Below are 15,657 nucleotides of genomic sequence, written 5' to 3'. Positions count from 1 at the left end.
AGCTCTGCTTGTTGCTGTTGTGTTTTTTCTTTTTTGGCTATATGTTAGGGAAGGATGTTTTTACTTCCAGTGGCCCTTTATTCTTAAGACACTTTCTGATTTGCTTTTTTTTTTAAACATTTCATGCTCAGAGTTTGAGCATTTGCTTCCTCATTTTTATGCAAACCAAGCTTTCAAAGGAATCCCTCTTATTCCAGATTGGTACACTCACTCAGCTGTTTAATCATACAGACTTCGGTATTTCCAAGGTATTTTATGATACAGCTTTTGATTTAAAACTATTGAGTGTAGTATAGTGTTTGTGTATAGCTTTCATGTCACTTGTAATTTTTTTGCTACCTTGTTTACTTTCTAATTGATGAATATGCTTTTGGATAGGGGGGTTCCTTTCCTTGGAGCAATTTGTAATGACTTCAGGCACGTTGGCTGGTGTTAGACAACAGCTTTACAAACCCACTTTGAAGCAGTCCCATTCAGGTTTCTTCTGTTCCAGCTGTACTGTGAAGCAGAAGGATGACATGTCTCACCGTGACAGTTCTCTGCCTGCATAAGGGTAACGGATCACCCATTAGTGGGCTGCTGCTGTCGGAGCTTTACTGATGGACCTCAGCATCCCCCTGTTGCTTCCCCCCCTGCTGGGCAGTCGATAATATTTCTGTAGTGCTACAGTTCTAAAACTTCAACAGGGAGAATGCAATCTATCGGGATTTGGTGCAAGTATGAACTCATTTCCATGTGTGCTGGAACCTACTGCACTAAGACATGATCACCTGAGGAAAAAGGAGATGGTAAATAGTGTGAATTATCAGGGAATTGTTTGGGTGCAACGAGGGATACTTTAGGAGGCCCTCACATGCTTGTTTGCAGGTGTAATTCCAGCCTGGCCTGAAGTGGTTGGCACTGGACCCAGTGCCTTTGTAAGCACAGCTCTGAGTTGCCCTCTGTGCTCTTGCTGCTGTCTTTGAGCAACATCTTCCATTTCCATTCTGTGGCTGGAATCAAGAAACTAACATCTCGATAGACACAGAGCCATCTTGACCTGCTGTTGGACAGGTTTATTTAGAACAACTTTTATTCCCTGCTAATGATGGGAAAGCGTACCCCATCCTGACACTATTTACATTTCTGAAGACATAAATATTACATGAACGATGGGATAATTGGGGTGACAGAGAAGGAAGTAGTTATGTGAGAGATCACTGGGTTAATAACTTCTTGTAAGTGGCAGTGGGAACATTTACAGCTGTAGCCCTAGCCGTGGTGGTGTTCAGAGCCCCTGGCTGGCACCCTGAATTAAAGCAGTGTCAGCCCCATCTGATGCACAGGCCTCTCCTTTTCCTTTTACAGAGCAGAGCTGTAGCCTCAGTGTAAACACCTCGAGGCTGAACAGTAACTGCTCATCACCAGGCTTCTTAGAGACCAGGTTTGCTGCCAGGGCTCTGTGCAGGGGCTGGGCAGTGAGAGCCCCCAGCGGGGTTTGGGTGGTGGGCTGGTGGAGTCACGCGTTACCTCGCCCTGCTCTAACTGCGTGTGGCTGTGCCATCAGCATCTTTTTGGAGGAGGCTGTAATCAGTTCACTAAACTGCCAAAAGGTGCCTTTTGGTGGCCTCGTATTTATTAATCAGGCCCTCAAACAGAATGATGACTTGGCAGAAATTTTGCTGCACTTCGTGATTTGAAAGTCTTAATTAGTAGACAATATGTCTCCAGGATTACAAGTGTACTCATTTTAGCCTTTATATGTAAAGCAGCCTGAGGTTAAACCACAGAGGCTTGTTGGTTTGTTTGTTGTTTTTTTTTTTTCCTGGTTCAGTACACAAACCAATGTTTAGAGAGGGGAATTAAATTGTAATGACTGCAGTAAATTAAGTAGTGCATCAGAATTGCATTCCTTTAAACGGGTTTGAGGACTGTATGCTTCAGTTCCAGCTGGTCACCTCCAGGAATGTCTTCATGGCTGTGAGTGGCTTACTGTACAGTTAGATCCGTGAGCTCTGAGTTATTCTGTACAGAAGCAGGAGGAAAAGAGAATTATGAAAAAGCTATAGGTGAGTGCACACTTTTTATTTTTTTGAGGCTTTTCCTGGCTGACCTCATTTGTGAAAAGAACTGAACGTAACCAACTCAAACACGGCAAGAGATGCTTAAATGCCATGCTTTCCTAGCTGAATCCACACATATGATTTATGTACAGTTCTGGTCTTTCTCCCCTCCTCCCCCCCCCCTTTTTATTTAATATTCTCACAGATCTCTCCACGCTGCTTCATATTGTGCTGGCTAGGGCTAGACAAGCTTAATTTCTGAGACAGGAGTAAGATGGAATTGCTTCACGGAGGAAAACACATTTGTATGAATGAAGGGATTACCAAGGATGGCCTGAGTGCTGGCTCTGAATCCCCCAGGGCTGGCAAGGCTTAGAGCATATTTCAAGTTCCAGGCGACTAATTTTAGGACTGAGGGGAACAGAAAACTAAGGTTTCATTTCCTATCCAGTGCAATGAGGGAAAACCTGAAATGTACTGGGCATCTAGAGGAACTTTCTGTGCCTTGGGAGAAGATTTTTGTCTGCGTTTAGGTTAGCTTCAGCCATGGTGTCTGTCAGCTTTATGAGGATGTTTTGGTTGCTACCAGCCTGGTCCCACATATCCAAAAGGGTGTCTGAGTTCTGGATTTGCTGATAGATCTGAGAGCTGTGGTTGTGGTCGGGCTCAGGCCAGAGCAGTTAGACCAGGGGGCATCTTGTGGAGACACGTACCTAGGTGTCTGCTCTGACTAACAGGTCTGAGTGGTACTAATGTCAAGTACCTAAATAAGGTACTTAAAGTACCTAAATAAGGTACTTGACATTAAAAAAAAAAATGGTTGGGAGCTTTTTTTCCCTAAATTGCAGCCTACACCCTTTTCTCATGGGCAGTGGTGGGAGTTGGCTTTGCTAAGGGAAAACCTCCGAACCACTTGTTGGGTGCAGCATTACACACACAGTTGTGCAGGGAATGGTACTCACCAGAGCACGGGGAGGTGGAAAAGGGAAAAATATTTACATGAGCTTAGCCAGGGTGTTGGGAAACCCTTCTAACTGGCTGCTGTTTACGTCCCGAGGCCTGTGAAAGAGAATAGGACAGTGATGACATAACTGGGATTGAGATTTGTTTTTTTCTGCTGCTGTTTTACTGAATTATGGGGGTGAGGAGGCAGCACAGTGATGTGCTGCTGTGTGCTGCGGGCTGGCTCAGCACAGGCTGATCCTTCTGTGCACCCACCCTCCTTGCCCATGAAAGGGAAGGGGTGGGTTATGGAGTCAGGTAGGAGCTTTATTTTTTTCCCCAGGTGTATATGAGAGGTAGAACTTAATCCAATAGCTTCACAACTAAAAGCCAGACAGCAGAAAGGACCTGGCCTTATTCCTGCAGAGAGCAGGTTCCGGACCGATTCCCACCTACCTCTGATTCTGCAGGATGGCTCCCAGGAAGTCCCTCAGCACCATCCGCTGGTGGTAGCGGCTGTCCATCAGGATGCTGTCGGACTGGCGCCTCGTCAGAAGCTCGGGCACCCCTTCTTCTGGGCTGCCTTCACTGTTCCTGTGATGCGAAGACGAGAGCCGTCTTGGTTTCAGAGGTAGGTTTTAGTCCTTCAGGCTGAGCAGCGCGGCAAGGAGCCTGCTGGGCCTGGGGCTGTTCTGCCTCATTTCAGGAGGAAATTGGGCAGCTGTTTGTTCCCGTGATAGGAGTGGGGTCAGAGCTGGTTTGCATCTGACTAGCTGGTCATATTTAGTGGCAATAACTGATCTGTCTAGCCACAGCTGCCCAAGGTGTAGCAGAGAGGCTGTGCTCAGAGCAGGCATAACAGCGTAACAGTGGGCGTTTCTCAACAGTGAATGATCAGTGCAGCTATTAATCTGCAAAGACTGTTGCTCGTTGCTAGCATGGTACAGCTCGCAGCTGATCTGACGCTGATAGCCTCCGAGGGATGGATTAATTAGGCCGTTTAATAATTGTTGTCATTAGAGGGATCTTAGAAGTGGGGATATAGGATGCCCTTTGGGGTGTGGAGCAGCAGGAGATTGCTTCTGTTGCAGCAGAAGGCAGCTGTTCCTGCTACATGCATTAAAGAAATAAAACAAACACAGTACCAAAGCATTGTCTCTGGGACAGCAAACCCCCCAGGGCTTACCTGAGCCGCTTGCCAATGATGGTCTGTAAGAATTTGCGGGCAGAAATCTGCCCCAGGAATTTCCGGTAGTTGTCGGTGAATATGGCATCTGCGTGGCGCTGCATCCTAGGGGTGAAAGACAAGCAGGAGGTGTGCTCACTGAGCTAGCAGGGAGCGTTCTGTGTAAGAAGTGGACGTTTCAGGTGTCAAAATACACCAGATGTAACTGCTGAGATCAGGAGTGTAAAGGTACCAAAGGCTTCTTAGTATTGGACTGAGTTAGTGTTGGAGGGTGAAAAGATTTGAGGGATTTGGGGTTCTGAGAGGGAGGCAGCCAGAAAAACAAAATATATCTGTTAATCAGTATTTGTACTGAAATGGCTAATGAGAAGTGCCTGCAGAGCAGCAGTGAGGTCAAAGAAGCAGCAGGAAGGAGAACCAGGGACTGGTAGAGGGCAGAGTGGCAGCTGGGACACTGCTTGTGCTCTGTAGCACCGCTGTCACCTCCTGAGACAGGGCAACAGGAGCCTCGGACAGTTCTCCAGATACAGAAGCTCCACAGGTAGGAGGAGCACAAGCTGTTTGTATGGCCCCCGCTGTTGTAAGGATGAATCCCCTGTACTTAAGATAAGCAACCATCCCTTGTCTCCTGGCAGGGGTGGAAAAGAGAGGCTCTGACAGCCTTCCAGGTGGGTTTGCAGAGCCTGGTGAAAAATGATGCTCCCTGCTGAAGTGCTGGGCTTGCAGCCCTGCCCGTCAGAATGCTTTGTGCTGCTGGGGGAGAGCAGGAAGCAGCTCAGGACAGCAGCAGTGGTGGGAGCTGCCATGGTCCCAGCCTTCTGCTCCAGTTTCAGGGTTCATCTGCATTCTCCCCCTTGAGCCTGGCCTCTGTGGTGCTGGAGGGACTGAGTGACCTGCTGGTGTGCTCCTGGGCTGCAGGAAAAGCGTAACCAGCGTCCTCCGTGGCAGTGGGGGTGAGAGGCAAGGTACAAACCTTTTCTCAGTAGGGTCTGTTAACAAACCCTCCTCGTCCTGTTCCTCTGTTGAGGGGTTATGGCCCTGCAGAGGGCCACGGTCCTGTAGCTGGAAGTTCACGGCCTTGCCAGTAACAGGCCCTGGGCTGTACCTGCAAAAAATAAAAATAAAAAGGAAAAAGGCATATTGCAAAACATGGTCAAATGCTGCTCAGGGTTCTTGACTGCTCCTCCTTGTTCTGTTTTTTCCTTTCTCTCTCCCTTTCCATCCCTCCCTCACCACTAACACGAGCTCTGTCTGTCACTCTCCTCAGCCAGAAACTGCCCCGAAGCTGCCCCAGCAGTTGGGGCAGCTTCACTAACTGCCCTTTAAATGTGTTTTCCCCTCACTGAGCTCCCAGCAATGTCAAGCAAAACTCCAGTGCTTGTGGTATCATCATGCCCTGGCTTTGGCGCAAGGCCTGAAGCATTTTCTGTGGGGTGTTGTGAATCCACTTTAGAGAACCCTATGGCCAATTTTGTACATCCATCAATTTGTAATAGTGAGAAGTAATATTAACTTCAAACAGTTGGCAATATTAATATTAAAATATTAATATGCAGCTGTTGAGTTCATGTACTGATATATCTGTGGCTCCAATTTCAATGCAGGTAGCCTGCAGGCACAAATTTTAATCAGTGACGGTGCTGGTGGTGCTGGCTGCTCTGGAGTTTGCCAGATTCCCCTTCATAGGATCCAGCAGTCAATTCCACAACCAACTGTTTGGGCTGAAATATCCCATGTTAGGTGTCTGCCTTCCCTGGAAACCACTCCTAAGCTAGTGGCATTCCCAAAAAAATAAGCCAGGGTAAAGAAAGAGGTTCACCAGAGCACACACAGTTTATCTGGCTTTTGAAAGGGCTGGCAAACTGAATTTGGCACGTGCTCATTTTGCAGAAGGTCAGAGCTGAGGCAGAGAGTTCCAGCACGGATGAAGCATTCAGTATCTTACCTGAGAGCTGGGTAGAGAGGAGAGGAGATGGAGCATGCAACTAAATGCAGGAACAGGAGCAGGGTGGCCTTATCCAGCATCTTCCACCCTCTGGACTCACCTGAAATGCAGACCTGAGTCAGTGGCAGTGTCTGCGTAAAGCAAGCTCCTCACCAGCCCAGCATCGCTGCACAGGACCTTCGCAATCTCCATCTGCAGCTGTCCCCCAGGACCTCTCCTGCCCTGCTGTGTCAAGAGGAGCCCCTTCTCCACCGATCAGAAATGCCTTTGGAGCTCTCAGGACTGTGGTGCAGGTGGGATGGATTTCACCAGCAGTGTGTGTCTGCCCAGAGACAAACACTGCGGTGTTTTGCACCCTGGGGCTGGCTGAAGGGCTGTGCATCCACCATCCCAGATGGATGAGTCAGGGCAGAGAATCACCCGAGGTCGCACACCATCGGGAGCTGAATGCAATGCTTTTGTTACTGGAAGCGAGAGATGGTGGGAGAATATTCCAGTTAACGCTCTTCCTCACTTTTGATCAAAAGCAATTGATCTTTAGTTCAGAAAAGATTCTTTAAGAAAGTAGAATGTGGATGGAAGTCTTTAAAACATCAAGTTTCCTTGTTCTGCTATGTTATTTTACACAAGAAAAGAGCAGAAAGATGTTTGATCTCCGTAACAGAAAAACGTTCATTTTTAAGGGGAAAAAAAGCTTCCAAACATTTAACAATACTTAGTTGAAAAAAAAAAAAAAAAAAAGAAAGAAAGAAAAAAACACCCCCACATTTCCAAATGGAAAGGTTTTGGCTGGGCTTCTCATTTCCCCAGGGAACTTCCCAAGCAGTGGATTTTACTGACGGTGGTGGCAGGAGGGGGCCCGTTCTGGTGGAAAACATCGGCAGTGGGGACCGCTTCGCTGCTCGGATGTAGCTGAATGTAGATGACTAATTAAGGGAGAAGGTATAATTAAGGACTTGTGTGGTACCCACGCAAGTGGTGTGATGGTTTGATGTCCCACATGCCTGGACAGACATGGGCAAGGGGACTACGAATTCGGGTTTCTTGCCACAAGCCCGTGCTCAGCCAGCTCCCTCTCGCCAGCTGCTCGCGCTCTGAGCCCGCTTCCCACCCGCTCCCTGGGAGCTGAGCCAACGATCCCGACCCGAGCAGAGCTGACTTCTGGCAGCTGCAGGAGGAGCTCCCCTTCCTTCCAAAACCTGGTCTGCTACAGAGCTGCTCTTGCCCCTCGGCGAGCTGAGGAATGCCCAGAAGCAGCAAAGGAGTGACAGAGGCACACTTACAGAGCTCCTGGTCCTGCTGCTGCTTTTCCTCTCTTGCATTTGAGCTTGAGAAAGCATGCCCCTTCTGTGCCTCTCTCCCTGAAATATCTCTGAGACAAATCCCAAACCAGATCTTATTCTAGATAAAGGAGATGATCTAAAGCACATGTTGGAGGGTACCAGGAGGCCACGGCACCAACATCTGAAGAAAGTGCCAACCAGGAGACTTATTCAGCACCAGGAGAAGCCGGTACATGAGCTGTGAAGTGAAATGCCACCAAGTGAAAAGAAAAGCTAGCCCAATGTTGGCTGCTTCCCTTTTTAATTCCTAGGATACAGCCCTGATTATCTGAGTGCTGGGTTTTCCTCCAGGAATGAAAAGGTTTTCCTCCTCACATTTTGTCCCTTTGAAATTTTTCCTTTCTCTGCTTTTAGTTTTTGTGATTATTTATTTATTTATTTATTTATTTTGGTTTTGCCTTTCATCTCCTGTCTAGCTTTGTCTTCTATTCCTTTGCTACAGCCTGTTTCTCATCCCTTCAGCTTTTGGGATATTTGTCTCCATTTCTCTCTTGTGAAGGAGCCTAAAATGAAAGTCCTTCTCCCCTTTCCAGAAGCGCTTGCTGTTTCAGAGAAGAGCCTGGAGAATTTAAGCATCACCCTGCGTGCAGGCAGCGTGACAGCTCTGCAAAAACCTTGTCACCTTCAAAATTCTCCAGGGGCGAGAGATGCCTTCTTTTCTATTCTGGCAGCATGTGAAAGAAAATGATTAATAATTTCCCGTTAAGATGAAGAGCTCTTACTCCATTCCAGCAGATAAAGCACAGCAGCTTCGTTCCAGCCTGTGCAACGTTAACACGGCAGCGTTTGTGGAAACGACGTTGGAGAGATTGGGTGACTGCCTCTGAAACCTCACCTGAGCGGTCTCAAAAATACCTCTAGAGATGAAATGGAGCTTTTACTGTGCCGGCAGGTTTATGAAGTTCAGACTTTCATACTAGGATTTCTGCTTTTCTCGTGCCCTATTTCAATTTCAGTGGCTTACTCTGCGCCGTTGGGGCTGGCTTCGCGTTACCCGTAACGCAGCTGCCTTTCTCCTCACACTTGGGGATGGTGCAAACACGGTTTTACTGCTGGGTGAGTAAAGCAGCATTCATTTTCCAGGGTTAAAGGAATTTGCATGAGTACAGCAAGTGAGGAAATCTCTGCTTCCTCTAGTAAATGCCTCAGAGTTTTACAAGGCTCACCTACGGCACAGCTCCATCAATCTGCACTTAGCCACAGCCCAGCTCCTGTTTCATTCTCTAACTTGGTACAAAAAAAATCCTGTTTGCTACGAAGGGCACTGTATCTGGCAAAGCTAATTACTGATGCCAGCTTTGATTGCATCTCGCTGTAGTTTAATTGCCTCCAGTTTCCAAACAGACATCATCTTGTTAAACCCACGCACAGAGACCCGCTCTTACCGTTCCCTCAGACCACAGCTCGTCCTGGATCGGCTCCTGCCGAGGTGTCCCCTGCCCCTCCTGCAGATACAACTTCTCTGGTGCTGCTTCTGAGAGCCCCGCTGGCTGCGTCCCCTCCACTGCTTCCCGGGCAGGACCCCGCGAAGCCACTGAGCAGGGACAGGCGGCTGTGCCCCCAGCTGTCCTCTAGCTGCCAGGGAGAGGTGCAGCTCCTCCTTTTATACCTGTGCTCCCTCGGGAGCCCTGTGGTCTCCTACGCGTCAGAGAGGCAATTATCCTCCTGGATTTCAAAGGCTGCGCTGAGCAGCCCCTTTTTTCTGTGAGCAAGGACGCAGGCAGGAGGCTGTGGGGAGGGGGCTGTGGCTGTAGTTGAGGGGTGTTTGCGTGTTTTCTCTGCGTTGTTCACAGAGTGAAGAGCAAATAACAACAACGATAATCCGCCGGGGTGAATGACAAATTTGCTTTGCAGGGTAAACTTCTTTCCCTTTGCGGTTGCATTTCTTCCTCCTACCCCACAATAAGGAAGTTAACCATTAATACTTTTTCACGCTGCCTGCTCAGGAGGGTTTATCTCTTTGCTATTTTCTTTTTCTTTGATTATCAGCGTTTTCCTCCTTCCCCTTTGTTGCACACACCTGCTAGCGTTAGCGGGGCACTTCATGCTTCAGTCCCTCACAAACATCACAGCTTCGCATCGAGCTCACAGAGCAGCTGGGGAGCCCTGCTCTGCTCGTCTGCTCTGGAAAAAGGCAAGGAAGGGTCTCCCCTGGGGTGCTCCGTGCACCAGCAGCTGTTTTCATTCTTGGAACAAGGAATGAAACCCCCCTTTAAAAAGAACACACCGCTGTGATGCCAGGAAGACCGGGACAGTTCAGAGGAGTTAATAAAAAATAAAAAATGAGGTTCCAGCACGAGTTCCACCTGCCAGATTGTTAGCGTTGGTTTTATAATGCCCAGAACTGATGGGGACCCAGAGCTTCCCAGCTCAGGGCTTGCGTGACTTGGTGCTGGAGGGAAGTTTCAGCAGGTGAGATGACTCAGAGCCGCCTGCTGCAGAATGCCTTCACCTTGCACCAGGGAGCTCATCACAGCTCCAGCTGGCAGAGGCGGGATGCGGGGCAGGACGCTGCATCTGGTGTGCGCAGGGGGCCAGAGCATTCAGCACGGGTCTCTGCCATTGCTGAGGTGAGGGATCAGCACTGGGATTAGGGCTCGCTTCTTAGCAGAGCAGTGTCCTTCCAAACCGTGTGGCCTTGGCAAGCAGCAAGCCAGCGGTCAGAAAGCCTCGAAGGAGCTCAGCACGCCAAATAACGCCGTGGGATTAAAGAGCAGCCACTCCATGCCTAGGCAGATGTGCACCATCACCTCTGGCTCTGCCTGCTTTGAATGCTCCAGGGGCTCGCCCTCCCTTTGGTATCACATCAGTGCTAGGCCACTTCACAGGGAAATCAAGAAAAAGGAGTGCATGGCCCGGAGCTGGAGCTGGAGCTGGCCCTGAAGTGAGCAGCTGACCAGGGGACTTCTGATATGATCCTGAAACAGCCACGTGAAGAGAGAGCAAGAGCTGCTGCCTGCTTCCCGGCCGTAAGAAGTGACACCAGCCAGTCAACGGGGAGAGGAGCTGCTGTACAAGCCAGGTGATAGATGTGGCTCATCCTTACTCACAAACCCCAGAGAAGACTATTTCTAGGCAGTACAGAGCAGGCTTTCCAAAACCACTGGTGCACAAGGCTGTGCGCTCTCTGCAACTGGAAAGGGATTTTTGTCTGTATTTTTGAAACAATCTGTTCGTGTTCTCTCATGTGTGAGGCTGGCTGCATCAATTTTTCAGCATGACTTATTTTTCTGCCAGTCTTGGTGCTACACTGGCTGAACAGATGAATCAGACCACGTTGTTAAACCAGTTGAGAGCCAATGCTATTGCAAGATATTATCCTATAGCTTGTTTTTGAGCTAATTCTCTATCTGCCTGGCCCGTTGCCTTACACAGAGCTGCTCTAAGACCCGGGGCAATCTCTCTCAGATCAAGAGGAATCGGTCTATAATTGATTTGTTTATAGCTGCCTGCTGCCCAGCTTGGATTATGAGGGCTGTGCTCTGCATTTGTATCTCCAGTGAGCTGCTGTCAAAGAATGCTATGTAAAACCCCATGGTCCTAGGGGTTTCCTTGTTCTGCCCGGGCTGGGTTCCTGTCGTGCACAGCTGGACCAAGGAGACCTACACGACAAAAAGCTCTCTTTGTGACCAGATTAATTGTGGGAGGCAGCAGAACTTTCTGAAACCCCTTCAGGCTCCATCGGGTGGATACTGCTTAGGAGTTCTTAAATAGCATAAAAAGAGCAGCTTTTCTTTCCACAGAATTTTGCTGTTCTAGCTTTAGTCGTAGCCTTGGTGTCTTCCCAGGGCTGATAGGGGTCAGTTCTGGAGCTCCTCCACCAGGCTCCTTCAGCTTTCTCTTGGCTAGCGAGGCCGCTCCTGGGGCAGCAGCAGTGGCTGTCATCCCCCTGCTGCCGGCAGCTTGAGTCCTGCCACGGGGGCTCCGGCTGCTGACAGCTCAGGACGAAGCTGCTACAGGCTGCGATAGGATCCAGTGCTGTTTGGGGACAGTTCTGCACCCATCTGTTTCCTAATAGGGTGGTCACCCAGGTGGATCCGTGCCCCGTGCAGGTACACGTGCAAGCAGCGTGAAAGCTCTCTTCATGGGAGCTTCACTTTAGGACTAGCAGCAATTATAATTTGGCACAACAAACGACAAATCTGCCTTGTAAAGGGAGCAAACGGCTTTTTCCCTTTAGGGCATCTCTTGATTTGTTCCTAGAACCTTCCAGCTCTTCCGCACCTCTCCTTCCTCCTGCGGCTGGTTCTGTGGGCATTCTGCTGGCCCCCAGAACACAGGGTATGTGACTTTGGGATTGCCCCCACAGGTCATCACTTGGGGTCAGCAATGCCCACTGGATAGCTCTCTATTTGCCTAAGCCTACATCATTGCTGTCTGTGGCCATATACAGGCCACCACAGGTACCTTCTCCAGCTGGAGCTGCTGCATTTTGGAGTCACGTGCGCGTAGACCAAACCTCCCTGGGTGAAGCACACACCAGGTAGGGTTATATTTCACTGCTGGTCCTTCGCTGATGAAGGACATGGTGTTAGGATCCTGCAGCAATTTCCCAGGTATTGATTTCCTCTTAGCTTTACCTCCTCTAGTCCCTGTGCCATGCTTTAAAAAATCGCCCCTGTCTATTCCAGGTGCAGAACGGGTAGCTCCAGATAAGCTGAGCAGCGTGTGAAATGGGCCTGCTCACCCTGGGAGGCTGAAACTAATGGCAGGAAGAAGTAACCCATCAAATGACAAAAACATCGCTTCCTATTCTCAGCTGTCAAGAGCTTTTCTGCGCTCCTCCAGAATGTCACAGACGGGGACTGTTGGCCTCCAGTTTCTCTAAGCCCCACAACTGTTTCCTGTGGGTTTCTTTTACTCGAGAGATGTGGTGGTGGCCCACTTATCACAAGCGTCCTAATGGTACATTAAACAGAACTGACTAAGAAGATTAGGAGCTTTATTTTCTGCCTAAGTTTGCCACCTTAGAGATAGACTGGGGCATATCTGAGTTCAAATTTCTTATCCCGCATAGCAGACTGATGACATATTATAAATAAATTGACCGTTACTACATTGTCTGTTGCTGGTACATACCCAGTATTTTTAATTCCAAAGGTTTTTTGCAAAGATGCAATAATTTCTGTGGAAAGCAAACAAAATGAGACGAAACGAGAAAGACAAGGCTTGACCTGTGCTATCAGTTACTTCTAAGGAAGAAATGGAGAAGCCAAATCTCAAACACAGCAGGTGTGGTAAGACTTGCCTTTAGAAAATTATACGAGACTGGGTTTTTCCACCTTGGAAAGATGAAGTGCTGGGATTTGGATCTTCAGAGCTTCCCGAGTCGATCCTTTGAACAACACTAGGTATCCTGGGGAGAAATTTCCCTTGAAGAATTCAGATTGGTAGGAACCTGAATACAAACAATTATCAAAATAATCTCTCGCAAAAGGTCCCTCTGGATGGGAGCACAGTTTGCTCCATGAGAATGAGTCTGAAGCAAGGGATCCGATTAAAAATAGCCAAAATAAATCGGTAATTCAAAACGTACAAGGAAGTGCCATTAGAAAAGGCTGTCTCAGAGAGTTAAAAGCTTGCTTGAAAAGCCTACTTAATCTTCAAACATTACCGTATCACTGACACTACAATAGAACAAATGGCACCAGCCAGCAAGATACGTATGTGTCAGGAGGCCTGATGTGCTCTGCGGGTGAGAGCCATTTATAGAGCTGCTACCTGTCTGGCTCTGTTTATCTCCTGGTGGAGCGACAGCAGCATTTCAGCATCACCCAAGTGAACTGCCAGGAGTTTCAGCCAGATGTCAGCATCCTACAGTCACCTGAGAGTCACTGGTTCCTGAATTTCAAGCTAAATACCAGCTCTTTCCTCTTCCTACCCAGGCAGACAGAGCTCAGATGCCAGCAGTGAATTCATCTTTGGTCTTCCACTCTCATTTCAGTTTGGAAAGGAGCTTTGGCTAGAAAGTTACACAGCACAATACAGCCACATTCCAGGAACAAGAAGAGCTGGCGTTAAAATCCTAACCCTGTCCCTGGCTCACAAAAGTCCTTCATCTGCTGGTACCCCTCCTGAGGAAACACTGCTTTAAAAGCTTCTGATGAAAAATCAGAGTTTAAGTAAGACGTGTTAGTTTATGGAGAGGGTGTGAGGAAATCCGTGTTTCCAGTAAGGACCTAAAAACAAAGCAGTTATACTTATTTTCTCCTGGCTCGATAATAACAACCTGAGGATGAAAAGATCATGGTGAGCAAGGACATATGTGTAGTGTATGGTAATAAACAGGTCTCACTGCAAAGACTTGCAGGGAATACTGCAGTGCAAACCAAAAGAAATTTAGAAAGAAATAAAAAAGCTAAGGATGAGTTGGATTTGGAAAAAGACTTCACATCTGAGCTCTGTCTCTGTTCAGAATTGGGCGCTGACAAAATTGCCATTTCTGCCTGTTGAATCAATGCTAGCTTTGAAACCCACACAAATCTCACAGGCTTTGGAAAGTCATCCACCCAGCATACACCTACAAACAGCTTCCTTTTTCATCGTTTCAAAATCAGGGAAATGAATGGGTCAGCGCGGTGCAGGTGGAAGGCACGCAGCCAGGGCAGGCTGATGGCACCACCTGCTTGCAGCTCAAAGGCCACTGCCCTTGCACAGAGCCTGGCACTGCCACCAAGGCGTTTGATGGTCTGCCAGGGGGCTGGTGGTAGAGGGGATGGGTGGGAGCTGTATAAAAGCTGCAATTTTGGTCTGCCTATTTCTCCTGTCCATAGCTAGTGCCAGTTTTGTTGGCAGAGGGAATGGAGGGGCTTTAACCTGGAAGGCGGACGGTACTGATGTGAGCACTGTGTGTGCTCTGCCCTCAGACCCTGAGGATCAGTGCCGTGAGGGTGTACGTGGATGGCAGCACCCCCAGCTCAGTGTGCTGGTAGCATGGAAATAATTTAACCTGGTTGTTTAAGCCGCACTGACAGCGGCTCTCCTGACATTCACAGGAGTTATTTCTCCATCCTCAGGGGTTTTGTATCCTCGATGCTGTGTTCAGACCTTAAAGGCCAGGGTTTATTGCTGTTCCTGAGTCTGGGTTTATCCCTTGGCCATCACAGGTAGTGAAAGCTCTGATCATTATTTAAGAGTAATTTTTTCTTAATTTTTTAAGCCAGAAAAAATGCTTTGTAAAGTGCCTTTGTCCTCTGCAACTCACAGCTGTGCACATTCCCTAGTTGTCCGTAAAGTCTTCTGCATTAAAATAAAAAGATAAAAGGTTTTAAATCCAATTGCTTGAAACCTTTGAAATTGTTGTTGTTAATACCTATGTAACTGAAATGCTTGGTAGCAGCCTGGGAAATCCTTTTACTACAAATGCCGCACCTTACGCCCTCTGTGCAGAACTGATTCTTTATCAGCAAACCGATAAGGGTTCCTCAAAGTATTTAGACTCCTGGACCTGCAGCAAAACCAAGCTGGTGCTATACGGACACTTTTGGGCTAGGAAAAGGGCCAAGAAGATCTGAGTCTTTTAACACCACGGAGAAACAAAGCGCAGCACGCGCTGCTTCCCCCTTTACATATCACATCGAGGCGTCTCCATTTGGGAGCTGGGCAGGGGGAAATAAACAACCAAATAACCAAAGAATCAAACAAATAAAGCCGGGCAGCAGCAGGAGGCTTTAATTAGGGCCGCTCGGGCGCTTCGGGGAAGCGGAGCCAGCCCCGGGTGAGGGGCGGCCTGGGGGGGGCGGTTCGGGGTAGGCCGCCCTTAGCAACCGGGCGGCCGCGGGCGGTTGCTAGGGGCGGGCCGAGGCGGGAAGCGCTTCCGGGGCGGCGCGGCCTGGCGGAGAGCGGCCGGTGAGGGGCGGCGGGGACCGGGGGGGCTCGGGGGGTTTTGGGGGGCCCGAGGGGGTCTGAGGGGACCCTGAGGAGACCCGGGGAGACCCTGAAGATCCGGGGGGTCCGGGCAGAGCGGGTGGGCCCGGGTCTCGTCCAGCCTGGCCTGCAACTGTGGTTGCAGTGCTCCTGTGGCCCTGCCTGTGTTAGTTATTGTACGTGGAGATGGGGCTTGGGGGTGCCAGCTGGGAAGCACGGGGCAGCAGAAGGAGAGGTTTTATCTGCCCCTGTTAGGGTGGCTCGTGTATGGCCCTGAGCCTGAAAGCACGAGGTTCTGTATGGTGGGGCCTGTTTCTGCCCCCAGCAGGACAG

At 49.0% G+C, this 15,657-nt stretch overlaps 1 protein-coding gene across 1 annotated transcript; it reads right to left on the bottom strand.

Annotated features, from left to right (window-relative positions):
• Positions 1-1,979: 1,979 nt before the first annotated feature.
• Positions 1,980-6,379, bottom strand: GHRH (growth hormone releasing hormone; the record flags this gene model as incomplete). Its single annotated transcript, XM_082772961.1, has 6 exons — positions 6,116-6,379; positions 5,144-5,275; positions 4,171-4,275; positions 3,441-3,578; positions 3,042-3,101; positions 1,980-2,004 (listed from the first exon to the last, which is right to left on the bottom strand). Exons 1-6 carry the CDS (start codon positions 6,193-6,195, stop codon positions 1,980-1,982), a joined length of 540 nt encoding a protein of 179 aa, XP_082629087.1. The 5' UTR covers positions 6,196-6,379.
• Between the last annotated feature and the right edge of the window lie 9,278 nt (positions 6,380-15,657).

Source organism: Aythya marila, assembly GCF_965140915.1.
Source record: "Aythya marila genome assembly, chromosome: 16".
NCBI classification, from domain to species: Eukaryota; Metazoa; Chordata; class Aves; order Anseriformes; family Anatidae; genus Aythya; species Aythya marila.
Note: the sequence above shows the minus strand (reverse complement) of the source record. Positions and strands in the feature narration are given on the sequence as shown.